At 35.8% G+C, this 22,555-nt stretch overlaps 1 protein-coding gene across 4 annotated transcripts; it reads left to right on the top strand.

The window, feature by feature from the left end:
• Positions 1-14,078: 14,078 nt before the first annotated feature.
• On the top strand, positions 14,079-18,800 carry LOC108988623 (nuclear intron maturase 1, mitochondrial). Of its 4 annotated transcripts, XM_035688341.1 has the most exons (5): positions 14,079-17,057; positions 17,542-17,652; positions 17,724-17,776; positions 17,892-17,995; positions 18,163-18,799. In XM_035688341.1, the coding sequence occupies exon 1, from the start codon at positions 14,268-14,270 to the stop codon at positions 16,371-16,373; it is 2,106 nt and encodes a 701-aa protein (XP_035544234.1). In that variant the 5' UTR covers positions 14,079-14,267; the 3' UTR covers positions 16,374-17,057; positions 17,542-17,652; positions 17,724-17,776; positions 17,892-17,995; positions 18,163-18,799. The 4 variants fall into 4 exon arrangements, with proteins under 4 accessions (XP_035544234.1, XP_035544235.1, XP_035544233.1 ...); XM_035688342.1 differs by having other exon boundaries at positions 17,724-17,995; positions 18,195-18,800; XM_035688340.1 differs by having other exon boundaries at positions 17,724-17,995.
• Positions 18,801-22,555: the final 3,755 nt, after the last annotated feature.

Below are 22,555 nucleotides of genomic sequence, written 5' to 3'. Positions count from 1 at the left end.
CCAAATGCAATTTCCATCATGATCACGAATTACACCTACTCCTGAAGCACTCGAGTTTCCTAGTGAGCAATCATCTACATTAATTTTGCACCAACCAATTTTTGGTTTCTCCCACCTCACAATCTTTTCACTCCTCATACAAAGCCTCGGGATAGGAATATGTAAAGATTGCAACAAATCCTCATCCCTTTTATTGAAAGAAGTTTGTTCTTTAAATTTTAAAGCTACCCAAGACAACCAATATTTCATAGAAACCCATACGGTTTCAATAGTTTCAAAGGAGCCTTCCATTCGAGCCTTACATCTTCTCTACCATAAATGCCATGTGATAATAATAGGGAGGATACCAAGAACTTGTCCGCTACAAGATGAACGTTTGGCCCGCCGAAACCAACACTCCACTTGCTCTTTCCAATTTCTACCAATCAAATTTGGCATGCCTAACTAAAGACAAGCACGGCTCCAAATCTGTGACAAACTCACCCAAAGCAAGCACATGATCCTGATCCTCAAAGGCACCCGAAGCACAACAATCACATTTTGAAACTAGAATAATACCAACTCTTCGTAATCTATCATCCACAGGAAGCCTTCCACATCAAAACAAACATTTTTTTAGGAATAAAAGGGTGCCAATCCCAATCCATCCACGAACTCCTAGGAGAATGAGTACAAAGGCACTAACAAGCACTTTTAGTGGAAAACAGTCCATCTGCCTTAGGGATCCAAATAAGAACATCCTCACCATTTTTTAGCTTTCCCAATTTTTCAATCAACATATCTGTTTTTTCCAAACCAACCAATTTTTGAAAAAGATCAATATTCCAACCTTCCCTAAATTTACATTCCGCCAATGTTAAAGAAGGAAGGTCCGTAATTTGCTGTTGATCACACAACGGGACCTCACCAACCTAATGATCTCTCCAAAAATATAAGTTTCTTTTTACCCACCACAACGTGTTTTTTTGCACAAATGGGAGACTCTTTTCAAAATCATTTGCCAAAATCAAGTTCCTTTACGATGATCAACAAGCGATATATGTTCTAAATCCACATATTTAGCTAAGAAAAATTGGGACCAAAGAGATTTACCTTGGAGAAGATTCCAAGCAAGTTTCATATGGAGAGAACTTTGAATGTCATGACGGTTCTGAAGGCCCACACCCCTTTCCAAAACTGGTTTACACATCACATCCCATAGACACCATTTCCGTTTTGGCTTACCTTCCCGAACGCCCCAAAAGAAAGTACTCATAAGCCTTTTGATCTTATCCAACACCGAGTTTGGCGTGGATAAAATTGATAAGCAATGAATCATAATACTTTGCAAGACATGTTTAAGTAAAAGGAGGTGGGCACCATTTGAAAGCAATTTAGTTTTCCAACCTTCAAAACGGCTTCGGATTTTATTAACCAGATCATCAAAATGACGAGTCAATGAAAGCCCAGAAATAATAGGAAATCCCAAATATGTAAAAGGCAATTTACCTTCACTAAAACCTGATAGGTTCAAAAGCATGCGTCACCATGCCAGCATAATTTATTGCAGAAAATAATTGAAGCCTTGGCCTTGTTGACCACCTGGCCTGACCAAGCTTCATAGTCCTGCAAGACCTGCATAATAGTTCTCATAGAAGCTTTTCCCCCATTAGAGAATATAACAATATCATCTACATATAGTAAATGAGAAATCATAGGAGAGGCTCTTGGATGAAAAAAGGCTGAATTTTCCCCATTGCAACTTGATGTTTGATCAACTGAGGGAGAATCTCTTTCACAATAATAAATAAATAAGAAGAGAGGGGATTCGCTTGTCGCAAGCCCCGACCACCCTTGAAAAAACCTTTTGGGATGCCATTCAAAACAATAGAAAACCACGGGGTGAAGATGCATTAATTAATTAAACTACACACTGCAGGAAAAAATCCAAAGGACTGCAGTACATGAAGAAGGAAACCTCAGTCAATGCTATCATACGCCTTTGCCATATCAATTTCTAGCACTACATTCTCCCCACGTGTTGGCTTATTTAAACATGAATTAACTCTTGAGTCCGGCTAATATTCTCATAAATACTATGCCATGGGATAAAACCACCTTGTTCGGTAGAAATAATACGAGCAAGCAACGATGAGAAACGATTTACAAGGATTTTTGAACATACCTTATAAATAATCGAGCAAAGACTAATCGGGCAAAATTTATCAAAGCTCCCCGAATTTTCAACTTTTGGAATAAGCACCAGATAGGAAGTAGTGTAAAAACGAGGCAACACACCACCCCAAAAAAATTTAGCCACAGCTTCAATAACATCACTACTAACAATGTGCCAACATCACCTAAAGAAACCCGAGTTGAACCCATCTGGTCGCGGACAACTATCCACAAGAATGGACCAAAGTGCATCATAAACCTCTTGATGTTGAGCTTGTTTTAATAAGAAACCAATTCCTTTTACTCATAGCACGAAAAAAACCAGAATTTTCCTCACCCTTTTGCAACCAAGTCTATTTAGCTTGTTGAGCCAGACGAGTTTCTTCCCTATCCATCCAAACCGACAACTCCAATTGGGAAGCCAACAAATTTGACTCCACATCAGCTGAGAAACCATCTTGCAAACTGGTTTCTAAACCCTGAATACGAGCTTCCAATTCTGCAATATGGACCTGTGTCAACCCAAAAACTTGTTTATTCCAAGCCTTCAGTGCAATTTTCATCTTTTTAAGCTTAGAAGCCAGCTTGAAAAGACATGAACCATTAGTATCCTCCAGCCAAACCCGAGACACTAAGTCCATAAAACATGCAAGAGATATCCACATTTGTTAAAATTTAAAGGATGTGTAACCATAATTATCTGCACTTCTCTCCAAATTTATGACCATCGGGGCATGATCTGAGGTAGTACGAGGAAGGTACTGAAAGCTTGCATCCAAGAATGCATCCATGCCCATTACATTTAACAAAATACGATCAAGTCGAGCCCAACTATGAGAACGATCATGATGTCCATTACACCAAGAGAAGGAATTCCCAGAATGACTCATCCCAGTGAAACCACAATTATCAATACATGCATTGAACTTATCCATAGCAACAGCCAAACGAGGACGACCACCACATCTTTCCCCATCATGCCGAATTATATTAAAATCCTCCATAACTATCCACATCTTTGAACATTTAAAATCTTCTAGTTGACTCCATAAACGGCGTCGCTCATGATAAGTGCACTTCGCATAAACAAAAGTCAAAACCACAGGTTTCAAATTATCAACAACACGCATTGTAATATGTTGTTCACTCATACTATCAATAATCAAGTTCACTTCATTCTTCCACATAATCCATAATTTCCCACCAACCTCAACATTAGAACCACAAGCATCAAAATGAAGCCGGTGTCTCCACCACTGTAATCTAAAAACATTTAACATAGGTTCAGCCAAAACAATAATTTTAGGACAATACCTTATGACTAACTGCTGTAAGCATTTCCTAGACGCACCCAAGCCACGAACATTCTAGTAAAAATAAGAGCTATTCATAAGTTAAGACGAGAGGGTTTGCTCAACACCCTAGTAGAATCCCGTAGCTTTATTTCTTTTATCTTCTTCACAGCCCTATTTCCCAAACAAGAATCAGACAAATTATCTCTTACACACGACATCGACTATACGTCCTCCTCAGACTCAGTATCCGAGCAAACCTACACTTCTTCCATTACTGTAACATGATCTTGGATAGGAGCATTCTGAAATACGTTCTTCAACAATTTGTCAATTGGGCCAACATCCGCATCCATGCACGGCAAAACTTCTTCCACATGTAGAGAGCGATCATTAGTCTCCTGCAAAAAATTTCCTGTAGCAATACCATCTTCCAACACTATTTGTCATTTAGTGCCACTCGGTTCTCCTGCAACCTTGGGACTAACCTCATTATTCACCATACGTGCCGCACTTGTACCAATATTATTAGTCACCATAGCAATATTATTCACCACGGTTTCATCAGCCTCATAATTATTCACTACATTTGCCGCACATGGACTTTGCACGTCCATATCTTGCAAAACAACTTCCTTCAATGGAACATCCGGAACATCAATATGCATGTGCGCTCCAACATGCAACGTAGAAGGGACATCATCCTCCCCCACAAGTGTTTATGAAACCATCATGACACCATCCTTCGACACTGCAGCACTATTTTCAGCATCCTCACAAATTTCCTTAACCACTAAATCATGAGACTTCTGAACCCAAACCTTCTAAACCCTCCCTCCATCTTTCAGAATTTTAGCATCAAGATCACGTTTTTTAGTCTCCTTTTTACATGTCTTCAAGTTATGGCCTTGGATCCTAGACTTCATACAATATGCAGGGAGTGTTTCATACACTATTTCTTAATAAAAGCATTGCGGTTTCCTCGACATACCTCCACACTCCCATAAGAGGTTCTTTGGAAATATCCATCTCAATGCAAACCCTAGCCCCATCCGTACGAGTAGCACACAGTGTAGGGTTGTCACGTTTAAGAAACATACCCATCGGTGCAGTGATGTTGCGAAGAAAAGCTTCATGGTAGAAGTTAGGTGGATGACCCAGCATATTGATCCATATTGGAACACTAGCAGGTTCTGAGTCTTCATGGAATTCAGTTGTCCAGTGAAAGACACAATAGAAAGCACCATCTATATCTCATGCATCTCTAGCAAAAGCTTTCAGAAAATCCTCTTCCTTCAACAATCGAATGAAAACATGTCTTGGTTTACCCATAGAAGAAACAATAGGTTAATGCTTCAGACCCCAGCGAGATCGTATGAACGACCGTATATTATCAAGCGATGGCCTTTGGCGAGTGAATTTCAGAACAAGTGAGAACTTGAATGGCACAACAGATTGCTCGATCTCCTCCCTAGAGAACAACACACAAACTGCCCCATCCACAGACGATGGAGCACGAAAAGGGACAATCACTTCCAGGATCGGTTGTGGGGAAGCTGAAACCATATCAGCAAAAGAACGCTGCCGCGAGCCAGTTACCGAGATGCCTACATGGGCCTCGGCTGTTGCCATCAAAGAAAAAAAAAATCTCAAACCCTAGCAGAGCACTTTTTTGGAAAAACGCCACGTCACCACGCATTATTTTTGATATTTTGATTCTATCTAAAGGTTGTTAAGAAGTGTTTTAGATAAGTCAAAAGTGTAGAAGTCAAGTTCCAAAATATAGATCTTATCCAGAAAAGAGTTTGAATGTGAAACCGCAAATACTGAGAATATAAGTATCAGGCGCTAACAACATCTGTCAGAAGAGTTTCACTGTGACTCAAACTCCTATAAAATTTGTTTTGTCAGTAGAGTTATATTACAAGTCAAATTCCTATCATATTGTTTATTTAGAGGATCCTACTAGTTAGGATCTATAGAGATTTCAGCCTTGAAGATTTTAGAGAATCTTTCCGAGTGCTTATGTATGAGAAAGTTTTTAAGAAATTATTTTTCTCTCATTGAGTGCGTGCTTAGTCCATGTTGGAGTTTGATTGATCGAGTTCAATCGCTACCGTACCAATAGAGAAGTCAACATTTGAAGATCATTAGAGGTTCTGGCTGCTACTGCGGTAGAGACAAACGGTTCGTTTGTCAGGTCAAGTAAGAAAGTCAATTAACAAATGTTTTGTAATTGATAATTACTTGTAACTAATCTTCAAATAATAAAATTGAATTTTTTGAATTTGGCTACCTTGTAGGGTTTTACCTTTGAGAGGAGTTTTTCAAAGGGTTTCTTTTCGTAACCAAAATTGGTGTAACACACTTTATTTACTTTATGTATTTGATTAATTATCAAATTATTTCATTATTGGTTACTAACCAATTTATTGATTGAATTGGTAGAGCATGGTAATACAATACATGGATATGTGGATAATTTCAGATTCGTTGGTATTTGTGTTAGTCACTTGCAAAGAAAGTATAATGTTGCAAATTTGTAAATATATATTTGCAATGAATGTATTTCATTATTAATAATGGATTTTCCATATGCAACAAAATCACTATCATTGGCGATAGTTTGGGATTTTTTGTTTCGCAGTAATAAATTTTTGCTATTTGCAACAAAAATATGTCGTTGGTAATATAGTTTTGATTGAGGAAATACCTTTTTGCAACGAACATATATTGTTGGTAATATAGTTTTAGGTTTTGCAACCGACTCCAAATAATTGCTAATTTAAGAAATATATATTTTTTTTGTAGTAATATTAATTTTTAATTAGCAATGAATTGCAAATCGTTGCAAATTAAGGAAATATATTTTTGCAACAAACATAGATCATTGCTAGTATGTACTTGTCATGTTTTTGCAGCGAAACATGAGTCGTTGGCATCTACCAACTTTTTGCAACGCATATCCGTTACAATTGATCTCAAAATCAATAGTAACGTTTGGATACCAGATTCGATATTAATTGCAACGATAATTTTTCAAGGAAATTATTCCGTGGTAGTTGTATCTATTTGCAAAGAGAAATTAATGACTGTTGCAAAAAAAAAAACCCTATTTTTAGCAAGGAAAAAGTTTGTTGCAAATAGTATTTGCAAAAAATCTTTCCTATATTTGTAGTTATAAGTATGTTTGGACAAATTCTCAAAACTTATTATAATTTTATTTTTAAACATCACTCAAATGTAAAATACTTTTCAATTTTAAATTTTCAACATTTTCTTCTAAGCATTATTCAAATACCAAAGTCAATACGACTTTTACAAACTTCAAAATAAAGCACAAAAACCAATATAACTTTTACAAACTTAAAAACAAACATAATATTATTAACTTTGTAATATTTTCATTTAACTTTTTTCACTCTAATTTAATTTTCAAAATCTAATAAAATATCTTTACTCAAATTATTTCACTACTACTGAGATATTCCAAATGTCAAAACATGCACTTAAGCAAGTCAATTTTCAAATAAGCTTGGATGCCTGTGATCGTTGCACATATTTGGAGAAAAGAATAATATGAAATTGCATATCGCCTAAGAGCATTGGCATTGGATTGGCTATTTTATTCTTCAAATTTTGAAGAATATATAACTTTTTCACTTTTAACTAACCATTCAAAACTTAAAGTCTACATTAGATTAGTCATCATACTCTCTATAATAATAAAATATTATTATCTTTTATTTTTATATTTTTATAATTAATTTTTATTTTATAATTAATTCTATTTTCATAACCTCCTATAATCTCCAACAATCATATTCATTTTTATTTTCACAATCCAATAAACAAAATTTCATCACACGATATCAATATTATCAAAATAATTACATCGATCTTCAATGCAACAAGCCAATTCTCACAAACATCATCACCAACTAATACAAAATAAGAGTAATGAATAGGGTGGTAACCAACATATAAAACTATGAACATCACACCCATATTTGTGATCCAAAATAACAAAAAACCACAAAATAGGTTAATTTGCTGGGGAAGAGACATACTTCTGTTTGATATTTCCCTCCTCCTTACTTCACCAGTACAAAACATTATTGACAGTAATTTCTAAATATCAAAATTTTCTCTTTTCCCAAACTAGTTGCTTTATTCAAGCCATCAAGATTGATTTTAGCCTGACAATTCTTCACCGTGAATTGCTTGCAACAATTCCCAAGACTACTACAAATGATAAGAGATTGAGTTCATTGTCTGTGAACTCATGGAGAATATGAAAGACATATACACCTGGACTTTGTCTGTGAAGGGCTCGGGCAACCAGTATTGACCACATGCCAAGTTGTTGCCTAGCGGATTTTTGTTTGAATAAAGCTAAGCTGGGATGAAAACCATTCTTCAAGATACAAACAAGTGGAACCCATTCACAAATTTTTACAAACAAGTAGAGTGCATAACGGCAAGAGGATAATCTTAGATAATCAACTCTCTTGAACATGACCAATACAAGCAGTAATTAACACAAAGCTATCATCCCATCTAGCCTCGAGGGTATTGTTTTAAGATTTGAAGATACACAAAAAATTTAGGGGAATTCAAACTACCCGAGACCATGTTTCAAACTTCGGGGGAATTCAAGAAGCTCAGCCCACGCTCCAAATAATTCAATCGACAGTTCGGAGAACTCAAACAATATCAAAAAAATCAAACCCAAAATCGACAAAATCAAACCCAAACAATAAAATCAAGAGTAGAATCAAGGCTAGGGTTTCGAATCAAACCCAAACAACATCAACAAAATCAAACCCAAACAATAAAAAAATCAAGAGTGAGATTTCGGCTAGGGTTTAGAATCTTACTGTGTGCTTGTCGTGCTGGAGAAAAGCTGCCGCTGTGCCGTGCTGGAGAGTGTTGTCGCAGGAGAGAATGGTTGTCAGAGAGAATGGTTGCGGAAGAAGAGAAATGGGGAAGAAGAGAAAGAGGGAAGAAGAGAAAAAAAAAATTAGACAAAGAGAAAGAAGGAACAGACGCGGAAGAGGGAAGAAGAGAAGAAGAGAAAAAAAAAAAAGTAGAAGAAGAGACCGGAGCGCGAGAGAGAAATAGGGAAGAAGAGAAGAAAGAGAAAGAATCGCAAGAGAGAGATGACCGAAATTAATAAACAATTCGTTTAGACTTGAAACAGTTCTTTTCATCTTTGAAAAGAAAGATGAAATTACTGTAGATCAAATTTCACTTGAAAAGGGCTTGGCTAATTCAATGCGGGTCAACTTTCTATAAAATTACTTAAATTTGAAGATGAAATACATTTTAAAAAAACCGATGCGGATGTTCTAAGTACTATAAGAGTATACCTTTTGGCTTTTAGAATGGGGATCGGAAAAGGTTCATAAGTTGGACTTCGCCTAAGTTGCTTGCATTTATAGATAGAAATTAAACAAAGTATATATGGGTTACCTCAACACGAACTTGACACAAATAATGAAACGAGTCAATCATCCTAACCTGAATACCAAACAATCTATCCATGTAGTATGGTTGATGCAACTCATTTGACATGTAAAAACAAGAAAAATACTCAATTAACATTTGACCCCCTTCTCCTGTTGGGTAACACAACAAATGCCATACAATAAAATTTTAAGAAAACATAAAATAAGCATTATTTTTAAATATTATTCTATGAAATATTGTCTTAAAAAATCTAAAACAATCATTAAGTTGTGTTTTTAAAATTTTATTTCTATGCTATTTGGCAAATTATCGAGATTTAATTTTATATACAGTTATACTTTATGATTTTGTAATATTTTTTTATTTTTTCATTTTATATAAACATATCGTTCGGTAGAAAAGTTGGCCTCCAAGAAAAATTGATGGTTCTACCACTGGATACAGTAATAAATTGTGCAAATGTCGCGTATTAGTCATTTTAGAACATCAACATCTCCTGGCGCTATCTCTCACTCAAACCCCACAGCGAAATTGGCTTTCACAATCACACCACAAAATACAAATGCACCCTACCCCAAACAATTTCCTCTCATGGGTTTGAACCAGAACTTGAAGTACTTGATCATCTGCACCGTTCTCTTCCTCTTTCTGCTCCTCGGCACCTCCGGCTTTCCTTCCCCTTCTTCATCCCATGAAATATTCCAACCCAAAGTCCCCCATGAAGTCCCAACTCAGTACCAAGAATTCTACGTCAAGAACATCAAGAACACAGACACATTCGCCATGAACGGAGAACAAGACCTCAGGAAGAAGAGAAGGAGTAGCAAGAAGAATGTTTGGAGAAAGAAGATCAAGAAAGAGAAAACCAGCAGGCCTTTCGAAGTCATGCTGCCAAAGGGTTTTGTACCTCCCTCAGGTTCATCTCCGTGCAGCAATAAATATCCTCACTCGGCCAGGGCCACCTTCTACTGCGATCTCTCTACGGTGAAGCCATAGTACTGATCGAGTAATGCCCTGCAGTACTTGGGGGCTTCCAGCTTGGTGCAGCAGGACACTCATGAAAACAGATGAGGATGTCATGGTTCCTATATATTTTGTTCTGAACTTTGTTTATATCTTTTCATTTTGGTCATGTTTTGTATTTGTTACAATTTTTCCCAGTTTGCTAAGATGCTAATCAAAATGGATTTCTTTAATATTTCCCTATCTGCGATTTTCTTCATATATATATATATATATATTATTGTATGATATTATTTTTTAAATTATATCGGTTCAGGCAGCTCTGAGGCTCATAATTTTGGGCATTATTTCATAAGTACTGGTTATTGGTTTTCCGTTGTAGTAGTACTGTCATTGAAACGTGAATTTAATTATCGGAGCTGCAATCCCGGCGCTTATGATTCTAATTAATAATTAAATATATAAGCCTACACCCAAATTTAATTATTTATCTAATAATTTCGATCTCTAGCGCCTAAATCCGAGCATTAATTAAAAAACTCAAGTGTCCCATATATACATGATCAAGAAACCAATTAAATATGCGAATTAATTTGCGTCGTTGATCGATCATGATATATCATGGGGCTCTAATTTCTTTCATGGGTACGTACGTAATCGACATTTTCGTTAATTAGCGAGCGTGTACGTACGCCATGCATGCAATTAGAAATATATATTGTTTTTTGCACAAATTTAAACCTGCAGTACTTGGTAGTACTACTGCTTGCTTGTCTCCAAAAACTCAGCATGATATTGATTTTGAGTACATTCTGATCGATCGATCTGCTAGCTAGGAAGTTACCAGTACTCGTTGCTAGCTAATTTGAGTAATTAATCGAGTGCAGTAGTATCTCGATCGATCGATCCCAGCTAGCCTAGCTAGCTACTAGCTAGGAAGGTTCCTGTGTAGATCGATCGATGACCGAGTTATTATATATATATATATATATATATATATATATGTATATGTATTGGCTCGTCCAAAATGCTTTGCTTTTAGCAATATTCCAACAGATGGATAGATAGCTAGGAAGGTTCCTGCAGTTTTCCTTCTAATAATAAACACATGAATCACAATTAATGCATGCCTCGTCTTGACGTTGCAGGCCAAGCTTCTTCATGATTGTTTTTAATTAGGATCCGTTCACTCCCTATATATTTTGATAATCACGTGCGAATCAATGGTTTAAAATAAGATAGACCTTATCTAATTCTAAGATATTGTCATTTTTGTTGGCATCCTAGCATCAATTTAGCATATTTTACAATATATATTTATCAAGGCTCAAATTCCGATTTTTAAAGTCATTTATTTATGAGTCGCGCTTCAGGCCGGACGGGTGTGAAACCCATTTTCACACCTACCAATAGAATAATGACATGTAGATGTTCTATAAAAATTATCATTACAGTCGCATGTACCCAAAACGTCTCTCCCTCCTTTCTCCCCTCTCCTTCTCCCTCTCCCTCTCCCAACTGAGAAATCAACAGAGAAATTTCATTTACAAAATGAAGTAATCTCCGGACAGGTTCCTAGTCACTTTCAAGAGGTCCATCCCCATTCCTCCATCCGAATTGGATTAATTCCTTGTTTTCCCCTGGGATCTGATCAAACACTGTTCGAAGAATTACTACGCAGAACTTGTTTTCTTTTCGTTTTTGGTGGGAGAGAGAGCTTTGGCGTGAGGGAGCTCCAAATAGAAGACGATTTTGCAAGGGCTACCTTCCGTCGGCATCGAGCGTAGATGGGGGAGGGAGAGGGAGCTTTGGTTTTGTGCTTTTGTTTTTTGGCCTTGGGTTTCGTGTGTCTTGCAGATGGGGGAGGGAGGGGAAAAAAGAAAGAGAAGTAGACGTTTTGGGGTATATGCGGATGTAATGAGAATATCTATAGAATGCCTACATGTCATTGTTTTATTGGTTGGGTGTGAAAATGGGTTTCAAACCCATCCGGCCTAAGCTTTTTCCTTTATTTATTTGAAGAACAATGATATCCACACATGCATCGTTCTTTTCCTCAATTTCTCTTGTTTTCCTTGTATTTGTTTTAAAGTTTTGCTGGTGCATTTGTCGCATGCATCGTCTTCTTGACAAATGGAAAAAGAATCCATTAATAGCAATTTTTCACCTGTTTTTTTTTTTTGATAAATCATATATATATATATATAAAATAATTATTCTCATCAATCACTATTTACTATCCCATACCCCACAACTTATAAAAAAAGAAAAAGAAAATTCAAATATTAGGTGTGAGAGTGAATAGTGGCTGATATATAGCAAAACCTATATATATATATATATATATAAAATGTTAAGTAAAAAATAAAAGTATGAAAACAAAAGTTTATAAATTGATATAGTTTAATGCATGTTAAATTAATTTTATACATTAACAAAATGGTGCTACTACTCAATTTTCTTATGTGTACCCTTCAAGTATATCATGAGAAATGTTACTTATTATCCTACACCACATATTATCTTAAGGGTGTGAATTTGGATTGGACCACTAATAGCGAGAAGTTGACAGGTTACATTCAAGGTCTTCTTCGTATGGATATAATTAGTCTCCCCTACCTGCGGATTAAGTAAGTTTCATTTGGTAAGTTCTATTTATTACTCTTGAGTTGATATTTTTTGTTGGTTTTCCTCTTGTTGCAGTTGTTTTTCATTCGCTTCTTTATTGTTGTTCATGCTTTTTTATTATGCATATTTTTATTGTTTTGTTTTTGTGGTTGGGTTGTTTAATCTTTTTTGATGCATGAGTTTGGTTTTGTTGAATATTTATAACTCCCATGTATTTGGTTGTAATTACGGTTTTCCTCCGCCATAAGTGAGGGCTATTAATAAAATTAGGATACCGTCCTCTTCTTAAAAAAAAATAGAAAAAGAAAAATAATAAATTACATATTAGTGTATAGTATAGAGAATGATAAGTATACCATTATTTGGTTTTTATTTTTGTTTTTAAATGTTAAAAAAAAATATAAACGTTGGTAACTTTTTTAATATTTTTAAAAAATTAAATACATTAAGGATAACTTTAAGCAGGACAACCCAACATTTTCCTTTCATAAATCATAGCAATCAAATCAAATTATTGGATTACTTCAACAACCTGCATCTCAGCAGCGGCCATCTATGAGACCAGAGCAATTGCCAATTATCATATTACTATTTCTTGATTTCCCTACAAGAAAATTAATTATAATTTATAATAGATTATATTCGATAAAAATTACTATTTACCATCAAAATAAACTTATTTTAATAAAAAATAAATATTTTTATAGAAAATAACTAATTACAACTAAACAATTTCCTTATAGTGTTTGTTGTTTTCAAAACTGTATGGTATCTATCATCTTGGAGTGTTTGTTGGGCTACCCATTCCCTCTTGAATTATTCCTATTTTATTTGTTAAAGAAATTGGAAGAAATTTACAATACATTGAGTTAATTACACACTATGTTTTTATTTCACTTTTATTATCATGGGATATTCCTTTATATTTTTAAAAGAAGATTTAAAAGTTGATGGATTAAGGTCTTGTTTGTATAACAAGGTATTTTCATATATTTATTTCTCAAACTTCACTCAAATATAAAATATTTTTTAATTTTTAATTTTCAACTTTCTCATCTAATCATACTACCTAATTATTATCGAAACATAAAATCCAATACAACTTTTCTAAACTTTTAAATGAAATATAAAAAATAATACAATTTTTTTAGTTTTAAAAAATTTTAATTTTTTTTTTAATTTTATAATATTTTTATTCAATTTTTATATCTCATTTTTTGAAATCTAATAAAATATTTTAATTCAAATCATTTCACAAATTATCTTATAACTATTTATAAATATTTATGTATCTAAACAAAATCTGAGTCACTTCTTTAGACTAACTAGTTATAGAATAAGAGTATAGTTTATATAATTTCGTGATAATATACTAGAGATGCTAATAAATGTTATCGTATCCTAAAAGGAAATTATGCATAAAATCGTTACACTACGCACCTTCACTCAATATTGAGTGTAATTTTTTATTTTTATTATTTTATTTTAAATATGTATGTATTTAAATAAAAAGATGAAAATAATAAATGTAGAAGTATGCGTGTTAACTGTTACCTTCCAACATTTCTCTATCCTGAAACAAGCCTTAGGCGGAGCACGATGTCGCCGGCTTCAAACCCAAAACCCTCCTCTTATTCCAATCAAAACTTCCGCCCAGAATAGGTTGAAAATTTCCGACCAATTTGCATGTCTAAATTTCTTAGCGAAGCTCGGTAGATACTCTCTCTAGTTTTCATTGTCAGTCAAAAGAAAATAAAAATGTCAGTCAGAACACTTATCAAACACCTCCATTGCCACCACCATTACTTGATTAAACCCCTTGCTTCCTCTCGCTCCCTTTCCTCCATCGCAACCTACCCTCTGTCACAGCCACCACGCCACGTTATCCAAAACCACAACCAAGATCAAGACCCGTACTCACTCCTCAAGGAGGATCCTATCCAAATCTGCTCCTCCCTCTGGGTCAAGACATTTTCTTCACCACCCGACATAACCTTCCCTAACCTCACTGGCTTCCTCTCCAAACTCGACCTCTGGGTCCTGGCCTACCAGCGCTCCTGCGCTCAAGTGACAGGCACGTTCCCTCCTCGCAACGCCATCCATTCTCATGTCCTCTCCGACCTCCTCTCCCTCCGAAACGCCGTCGTCCATGGGCAATTCTTCTGGAACAAGAAGACCCAGCAATACATTCGGAGCCCCAACGACAAGCCCCTTACTAGAGTTATCTCCAAACGCAAGCTTCAGGCGATTCTTGAATCCGACGAGCCTTGTTTCCAAGACAGGGTCGTTCAGGAGGTCCTTTTGATCGTGTTGGAGCCGGTTTTTGAGGCCCGGTTCTCGCCAAAATCACAAGCGTTTCGGCCTGGACGGAATGCACATACGGTGATTCGGACCATTCGCAGTAACTTCGCCGGGTACCTGTGGTTCCTGAAAGGCGATTTGAGTGACATATTTGATAATGTAGATGGACGTGTGGTATTGGGTTGTGTCGAAAAGGCCGTTAAGGATAAGAAAGTGTTGGGTTTGATCAAATCGGCGCTCAAAGGACCGGTTAGGGATCGATCACAATTAGAAACTGAAGATAAAGAAGAACTGAGAAAGAAGAAGAAACGGCAGTCTAAGAAGAAGAAGATCCTCAATGAGAATGAGCCCAAGCCGGATCCTTATTGGTTGAGAACATTTTTTAATTTCGCACCTAAAGAGGCTGCTAAGGTACCCTCTTATGGTTATTGTGGAATTCTTAGTCCTTTGCTTGCCAATGTGTGTCTTAATGAATTGGATCATATGATGGAAGAGAAAATAGTTGAGTTTTTTAGGCCGTCTAAGCTTGATTCGATATGGAAAGATTCTATTAATGATGGGTGTCATAACCCAGCTTGGCCAGAGTTTGTTCCTTCTAGTGGGAAAGAGAAAACTAGGAAAATGGATTATATACGATATGGGGGTCATTTCTTGATCGGGATCCGAGGCCCTAGAGAGGACGCAGTGCAAGTTAGAAAGGAAATAATTGAGTTTTGTGAAAGCAGATTTGGGTTAAGGTTGGATAATTCAAAGGTGGAGATAGAACACATTACCAGGGGTATTAATTTCTTGGACCATATAATTTGTCGCAGGGTGATACACCCGACACTTCGTTACACTGGTACTGGAGGTAATATTGTGAGTGAAAAGGGTGTAGGTACTTTGCTTTCGGTTACTGCTAGCTTACAACAGTGTATTCGCCAATTCAGGCGGCTTGAGTTAGTTAAGGGTGATAAGGATCCTGAGCCATTGCCTTGCAACCCAATGTTGTATTCAAGTCAAGCTCATTCAAATTCCCAGATGAACAAGTTCCTTGAGACCATGGCCGATTGGTACAGATATGCTGACAATCGCAAGAAAGTCGTTGGGTTTTGTGCTTATGTGATTAGGAGCTCTTTAGCTAAACTATATGCTGCAAGGTATAGACTAAAGTCTCGTGCCAAGGTGTATAAGATAGCTTCACGTGATCTTAGCCATCCTCTGAGGGCGAGCAGTAACAATTCAGCTCCTGAATATTCAGATCTTTTGAGGATGGGACTTGTCGATGCTATTGAAGGTGTTCAGTTTTCTCACATGTCTTTGATTCCATCATGTGATTACACCCCGTTTCCTAGGAATTGGGTCCCGGATCATGAGAATGTGTTGCAAGAATATATTAGACTGCAAGACCCAAAATTCTTTTGTGAACTGCATAGATCAATTAAACGACATGGTTTAAGTCTGCCTCAAGATGAGATATCTGAGATTGTATGGGACTATAAAACTTTTGGGGTATGGAAAAGTCGGTCCTTTGATGAAACTAAAACAAACGAGGGTTCAGGGAAGGTGGATGGGACCCTGTGAATGAATTCCTTTGTGGATTTAGGGAAGAACTTTCGAATATTGAAATTGAGCTCCCATCTTCATTGCATACTTGTGGACCATACATACTAGACACAATTGTTATCTAGCTAAATGTCTAAGGGAAATACTCTAGCCACAAATTGATTACACAAGTAATTCCACAAACTGATATGATTTGATGTGATTCATCAGATTGTAAAGTTACTTTTATTATAAAGTAGATCTAACGGATTAGATGAAGTGACATCAATTTGTAGGATTGTTTTTGTGTAATTCTTTTGTGGATGTAGCAGTCCTCAATGTTTAATAGAGCACATGTTTGATGCTTCAATACCTTCTTGTAAATGGATTTTTAAGTCATTATCATGTGATGTCTATCCTCCAGAAGGAATATGTCCATACGACAGAAGCGATTGAAATGATTAGAACAGATTGAACTTGGAATTGTTACATTAAGGAAAAGTCAGAAGGGGCACTTACCGGGGAATTAGATAAGATTAGATTTTCTGGAATGATTGCTTCCGAGCAGCTTGTGTGATACTCAAGAATGACTGCTCCTGAAGGGATTGATATGTTCAAGCTGAATGTGCTAGCCAAGACAAGATGAAGGCCAAATAATTGGTTGAGATGGCAAAGTAATCTTGATTGTGAATGGAGATTACAGGAAGCACACCCGAGAAAAAGGTAAATGGTGACTCAATTTTAGTTGGAAACTGTTAACTGGTGTCAATTTCAAAGGAGGGATTTTATTGATATAGTGTGTGAGCTTTGAGGAGCCCTTCATGTTGGAGTCTTTTAATTCAGGAACTTAATATTTCTCTGAAAAAGATTATCTAATAGAAAGAACAAAGAGTTTTGGCAACAATTCTGCATAGTCTGTTTTTTATTTTTATTTCACTTTTTTGGTGGGTGTTCAAGTTCCTTTTTGCTATAAATATTTGTCCAATCTTCAACATGATGCACGGCTCCTTTTGCCTATGAATATTTTATTTTGAATTGGTGACTGATTGAAGAGCTCTCTTCACAAGTCTCGGGGGCTAGAATCCTACCACCCGGTGGAAATTGTGTATTGAACATTCCATGTAGTGCTGTAATTGGGAGTTGCATCCTCACCATTATATTAGAACATGCTTTAGAATTATATCTGTGTTTTTTTGGGGTGTTACAGTGCTCGAGGAAGCATGTAAATTTGTGCAGATTTAAGTGTTGCTAGTCCTTGTTAGAGAAGATTTTGGCAAACACGAACATTCCTGGCTTCAATTTGGTTGGCTCACTGCAGGTAATTTCTGCATGGGTGCCATTTAAAAAAAAAAAATGTAATACAATCTTACCACGATCTGTTTGTTTCAGGTTTATTTTGATCTTCTTAATCTCTCCTTTGTTTGGTGGCACATCTGAACCGGGTCAGTCTTGGATCATAAGATTCTCCTTCTCCTGGCTTCTTAGTTTGGTGGTACATTCGATGTTCCTGCACATTCTTGCCTTTTGCGAGTCTCTAAAACCATGAGGCAACTGCAGATCTTACCTATGGTTGGATTTGGATGGGAAGAATTCCACCGTACGGGCAGGCACCTGCATGAGCAGCGGTGGTGGCGATGGTGAATACAAAATCCTAAGGCCTGGTTTGTATTCTAACAATATTAAAAAATTATATTCTAACAATATTTTAACTTTGTAATACTTTTATTCAACTTTTTTCTCTTTTATTTTCCAAAATTCTATAAAACATCTCAACTCAAACATTTCACTACTATAGTCTATTCATAAACAATTTTACTATTATTTACAGATCATCTCATTTTATCTCACTATCCAAACCAGAGCTAAATCAGAATGCATCACCCATTGAAATCTACTGCAATTGCATTGGGCATTTGTTGCTGTTGCATAGTACCTTTGGAGGGTCTGTGCAAGAAGATTGGGTGTACTGTGGAATTGAGGAGCAATGAAGGGGTGTTCAGAAGAAAATTTTATGTTTTTAGTAAAGGATTGTCTATTTATATCTCAAGCTATTAAGTTTATGGATGTCATCTAATCGGGTGAACCTGAATGTATTTCCCATCAGTAGCAACCCTCACAGGACACCATGGAAGAAAACCTTTAGGCAGGGAGAACCCCTCCAACAGTTCTTCATGGGCTTTTTGCTTGCAGAGAGCTCCACCATGGTAAATCTCTGCTTTTATCTGTAAGACTCGATCACTTGAGTTGCCATTTAATTTGCATGTTTTCCGGGTGAAGAGTGAAGATGCGATATGGAAGGAATTAAATAGCATTGTGGGAAGTGTAGGGGTATGCATGCATGGGGCTTTATATATTGGGTAAGGCTTGCACCTGTTATCGTGGATGCATGACATTGTTTGGCGTTTACATTGGTATTTAATATTTATGATTATAATCATCTCATTACCATATTTCTATTTAGGAAAATATTACTATGCTTCCTAATTTATATCACTTATTATACCTTATTGAATGTGGTGCCATGTGGCTTCTTAATTTTTTTTTTTTTTTTAAAGTTTATATTCAAAACAACTCTGAAAACACAGAAAAAAGATTAAAATTTTAGATTCATTCTACCATTTTATGTTTGTTCGTTTGGGATAGCCATGGAAAACAAAAGAAGCTAGAAGATGGGTAAATTTCACATAGATCGTATCTAAACAAACTTAAAGAAATTAAAGTAAAATTTTGACATTTAGTGTTTAAAGTAGAAGAAAAATAGACAAATAATTAAATGGGTTAAACAATATTTATTGAGCATGTATTGTTATTTAAAATATTCATACAAAAAATATGAATATTGTAGGACCTACTTTATATGTTACTTATTATATCATTAATATATTTTAGATGCACAAACTTTAGGTTATTTTGAATTTTTGAGTAGTTTTGGCAAAGTTTGAACTTTAAGCTTGAAATTGGAAAATTTCTATTCAGCTTATAATAATCTGTGATTAAAAGGCTACAAATTCTTCAAATAGAAACACTAAGTTCAAAGGAAAGAAGTTGACGGAAAAAATACCCAAACCAAATCCCCTGGAGCTCTTGCTGAGACGAGGATTTACCTCCTCCCTTGGGTTGTGTGGGGTTCGGCCCATCCCTCAAGGCCCAAATCGGCCAGTAGATGGCCTAATATAAAATCAATGAAGGGAAGAGGGTTGGGCTAGGCTCGAGGAGGCCCATCAAATGCAGTGACTGGTCAGACTATACAACTCGTGTTGCTGGACAATAGGCACGTTACATTAAATGATCTGGGAAGCTAGCATGCAGAGACAAGACAAGGCGTCCACCACCTCTATGGACAAGGTAGTGCACACGCCTCCCACCCCTTGTCGTTGGGGATAGAGTGGCAACCCCACGCACAATGTGGCAGGGCGATGACTGACATGATAGGGGAGAAAATCTGCCACCTGTGCAGTGCCTCATACACCCCTCATGATTTGCCAACAGAGGGTGGGGATCACTACAATCGTGTATATAAACACGTCTCAGGCACAAGTAGAGCTCTTTGAACAGTTTCCCCTTACATTCCCATACAAAGAGATAATTCTGACTTGGGCATCAGAGGTAATTCTCACCATCCCAAGTCCTCATCTCTTTGGGTCTTGCAGGTGTGACAGACTTGTAGGCGCAACGGAGGAATTGTAGAGTTGCCCAGCCACGAAACATGATGTCAACTCTTGCCATTTCCAACTTTTAAAAGTATTTTTTTGGTTCTGGTATAGAATGCAAGCTATTATGCTTTGAAGCAAACCAGACATACTGTTAACAATTAGTTAAATAGCTGATAGTAGTACTAGAGGTATTTTGGTAAAACCCTACATTGCCAAGTAGTAACTAGCCTCTGATATTGCCCCAGTTTAAACTGAGTAATTTTTTTTTTTTAATAGTTAAAGAAATGACTACTAGTAAATGTGTATATTTTTTAAAATGTGTGAAAATGTTTAAAAAATATTTGAAAGAAAAAGAAAAAAAAATTGAAAATGTAATAAAAGGCACACACAACGGTACATGTTGGGTGCTTCCTAGCATTGTCCTACGTTTTTATGTTGGGAAGACTTATGGGATAGCTCTATAGATAAGTGTAAGAAATATAAAATAGCCATTTAACCCTTTCTTCTTTACAAATCCCTCTACTAGCTTTTAGCAAATTAAGACGACAGGCATGAATATGCACAAAAGTGGACCAAAATCATCAGAAGGGGAAATGATAGGGTGGCTATACAAAATCTCTTTGGTTGTTTGGTGTACGACTGTACGTAGGCAAGATATCTAGTAGCAAAGTAACATTTAAGGGAGGATTGTATAGTGAGTTGAGATGATAAGATATGAGAGTTGAATAAAATATTATTAGAATATTATTTTTGTTTTGAGATTTGAAATTTTTGAATTGTTTATTATATTTTGTATGAAAGTTTGTTAAAGTTATAATGATTAAATGAAATGAGATGAATTAATATGAATTTTGAATCCAAACATAACCTAGTAATGATTAATAGGGTTGCTCTATGAGGCAAAATGCGGTGAGCACCCAAAAGTAAATGCTAAGGATCCATATAGTTTGATTCAGATTTGATTCGCAAACTCATTTTAGGGTACATTTTTAATGTTAGACCACAAATACGATTAAATCGATTGATTTCTACAAATTCCAACTGATTTAGGGCTCGTTTAGATACTTAGCATATATAAGTATATATGTGAATAATAGTCAAATGATTTGAGTCAAGATGCTTTATTGAGTTTTGGAAAAGGATGGAAAAAAAGTTGAAAAAAAATATTATAAAATTAAAAAATTGTATGAATATTTATTTTTGTTTTGAAATTTAAAAAACTAGTATTGTTTTTTGTGTTTTGTTTTGGCGTTTGAAAAATTTGTGATGATTAAGTAATGATTAGATAAAAAGTTGAAAATATGAAATTGAAAATATTTTGTATTTGAGTGATATTTGAGAAGAAAATATTTGAAAATACTTAAGAACAATTTGTTGCCAACGGATCCTTAGATTAATTTAAGTAGATTCCAATAGACCAACCTACCTTTTTTTATTGTGTTTAAGATGTGGAACAACTTTATATATAAGATCATAATCCTTTAACTTCTCTTCTTCTTTACATTTTCTTCTTTCTTTCCCAAAGACAAGTGGCATGAATAAGCACAAAAGCATTGGACTAAAATCGTGCAAAGGTGGGAGGGGTAGGGTAGCTTCCTAATCTCTTTGGTTATTTGGTATATTTAGGCAAGATATCCAATGGGAAAGTAGTGAGAATATTTTGTAGGATCATCCTATGAAGCTAAATGCAATGAGAACACAAGAACTAAATGCTTAGGCCCGATTTGGATGCTCAGATGCGATAGTTTGTCTGAGTTGTATGACGTGTTTCATTTGCCTATCTAAACGGCATAAATCGTTCAAACTGGCTGGGACAGATACAGAGCAGCCGCTGGAGTACAAAACTGGCCTAAATTGATAGAGAATCGGTTGGCCGAAGGTAGAAATAAGTTGAAACTGATATCGACCGGTTTGATTTTGGTTTGAACCTAGTTCAAACCGCCAAACCGACGGATTATATATATATATACGGTAAAATGACATCACTTAAGTAAAACAATGTCGTTTTACATGTATCGTTTACAAAAAAAAAAAAAAAAAGAAAGAATGAAACGACGCTAGGGGTGGGCAGTGGGGGCCTGCCCTCGTTACCCCACCCACGTCCGCCTCGCCCTGCATGGAAGCCCCCTAGCAGGGGCCGGGGGCGGGCTGACCCCAGCGGGGCCCTGCCCCTACTCGTCCTCCCCTAATATAAAAAATTAAATTAAATTTGTTAAATAAATATTTATTAAATAAATATATTGTATATAAATATGTACAACTTGTTGAAAACTTGAAGTTGCATTCAAGTTACTGGATTGCCTTATCTTCCTAGGCCAACCTTTATATAGGAGGCCAAAACAATACAATAGTCATACTTAAACAATGTAAGTCTTACCCCACCCACTTCCTAGGCTTAAGTATGACTATTGTATTACCTTGACTTCCTATATAAAGGTTGGTCTATGAGGTAAAGACAATACAAAATTTAACTCTAATGAGTTTAAATTCTTTATATATTTATAAATTTTAATATAATATAATTTAAATTATATTATAATTTTAGTCTAAAAATTTTTTTTAGTCCAA

This window comes from Juglans regia, chromosome 3 (assembly GCF_001411555.2).
Source record: "Juglans regia cultivar Chandler chromosome 3, Walnut 2.0, whole genome shotgun sequence".
NCBI lineage: Eukaryota > Viridiplantae > Streptophyta > Magnoliopsida > Fagales > Juglandaceae > Juglans > Juglans regia.
This window is presented reverse-complemented; position numbering and strand designations above follow the sequence as displayed.

Coding starts and splice junctions, on each gene's coding strand:
- LOC108988623 (XM_018961938.2), top strand. CDS start 14,268: ATGTCAGTCAGAACACTTATCAAACACCTCCATTGCCACCACCATTAC.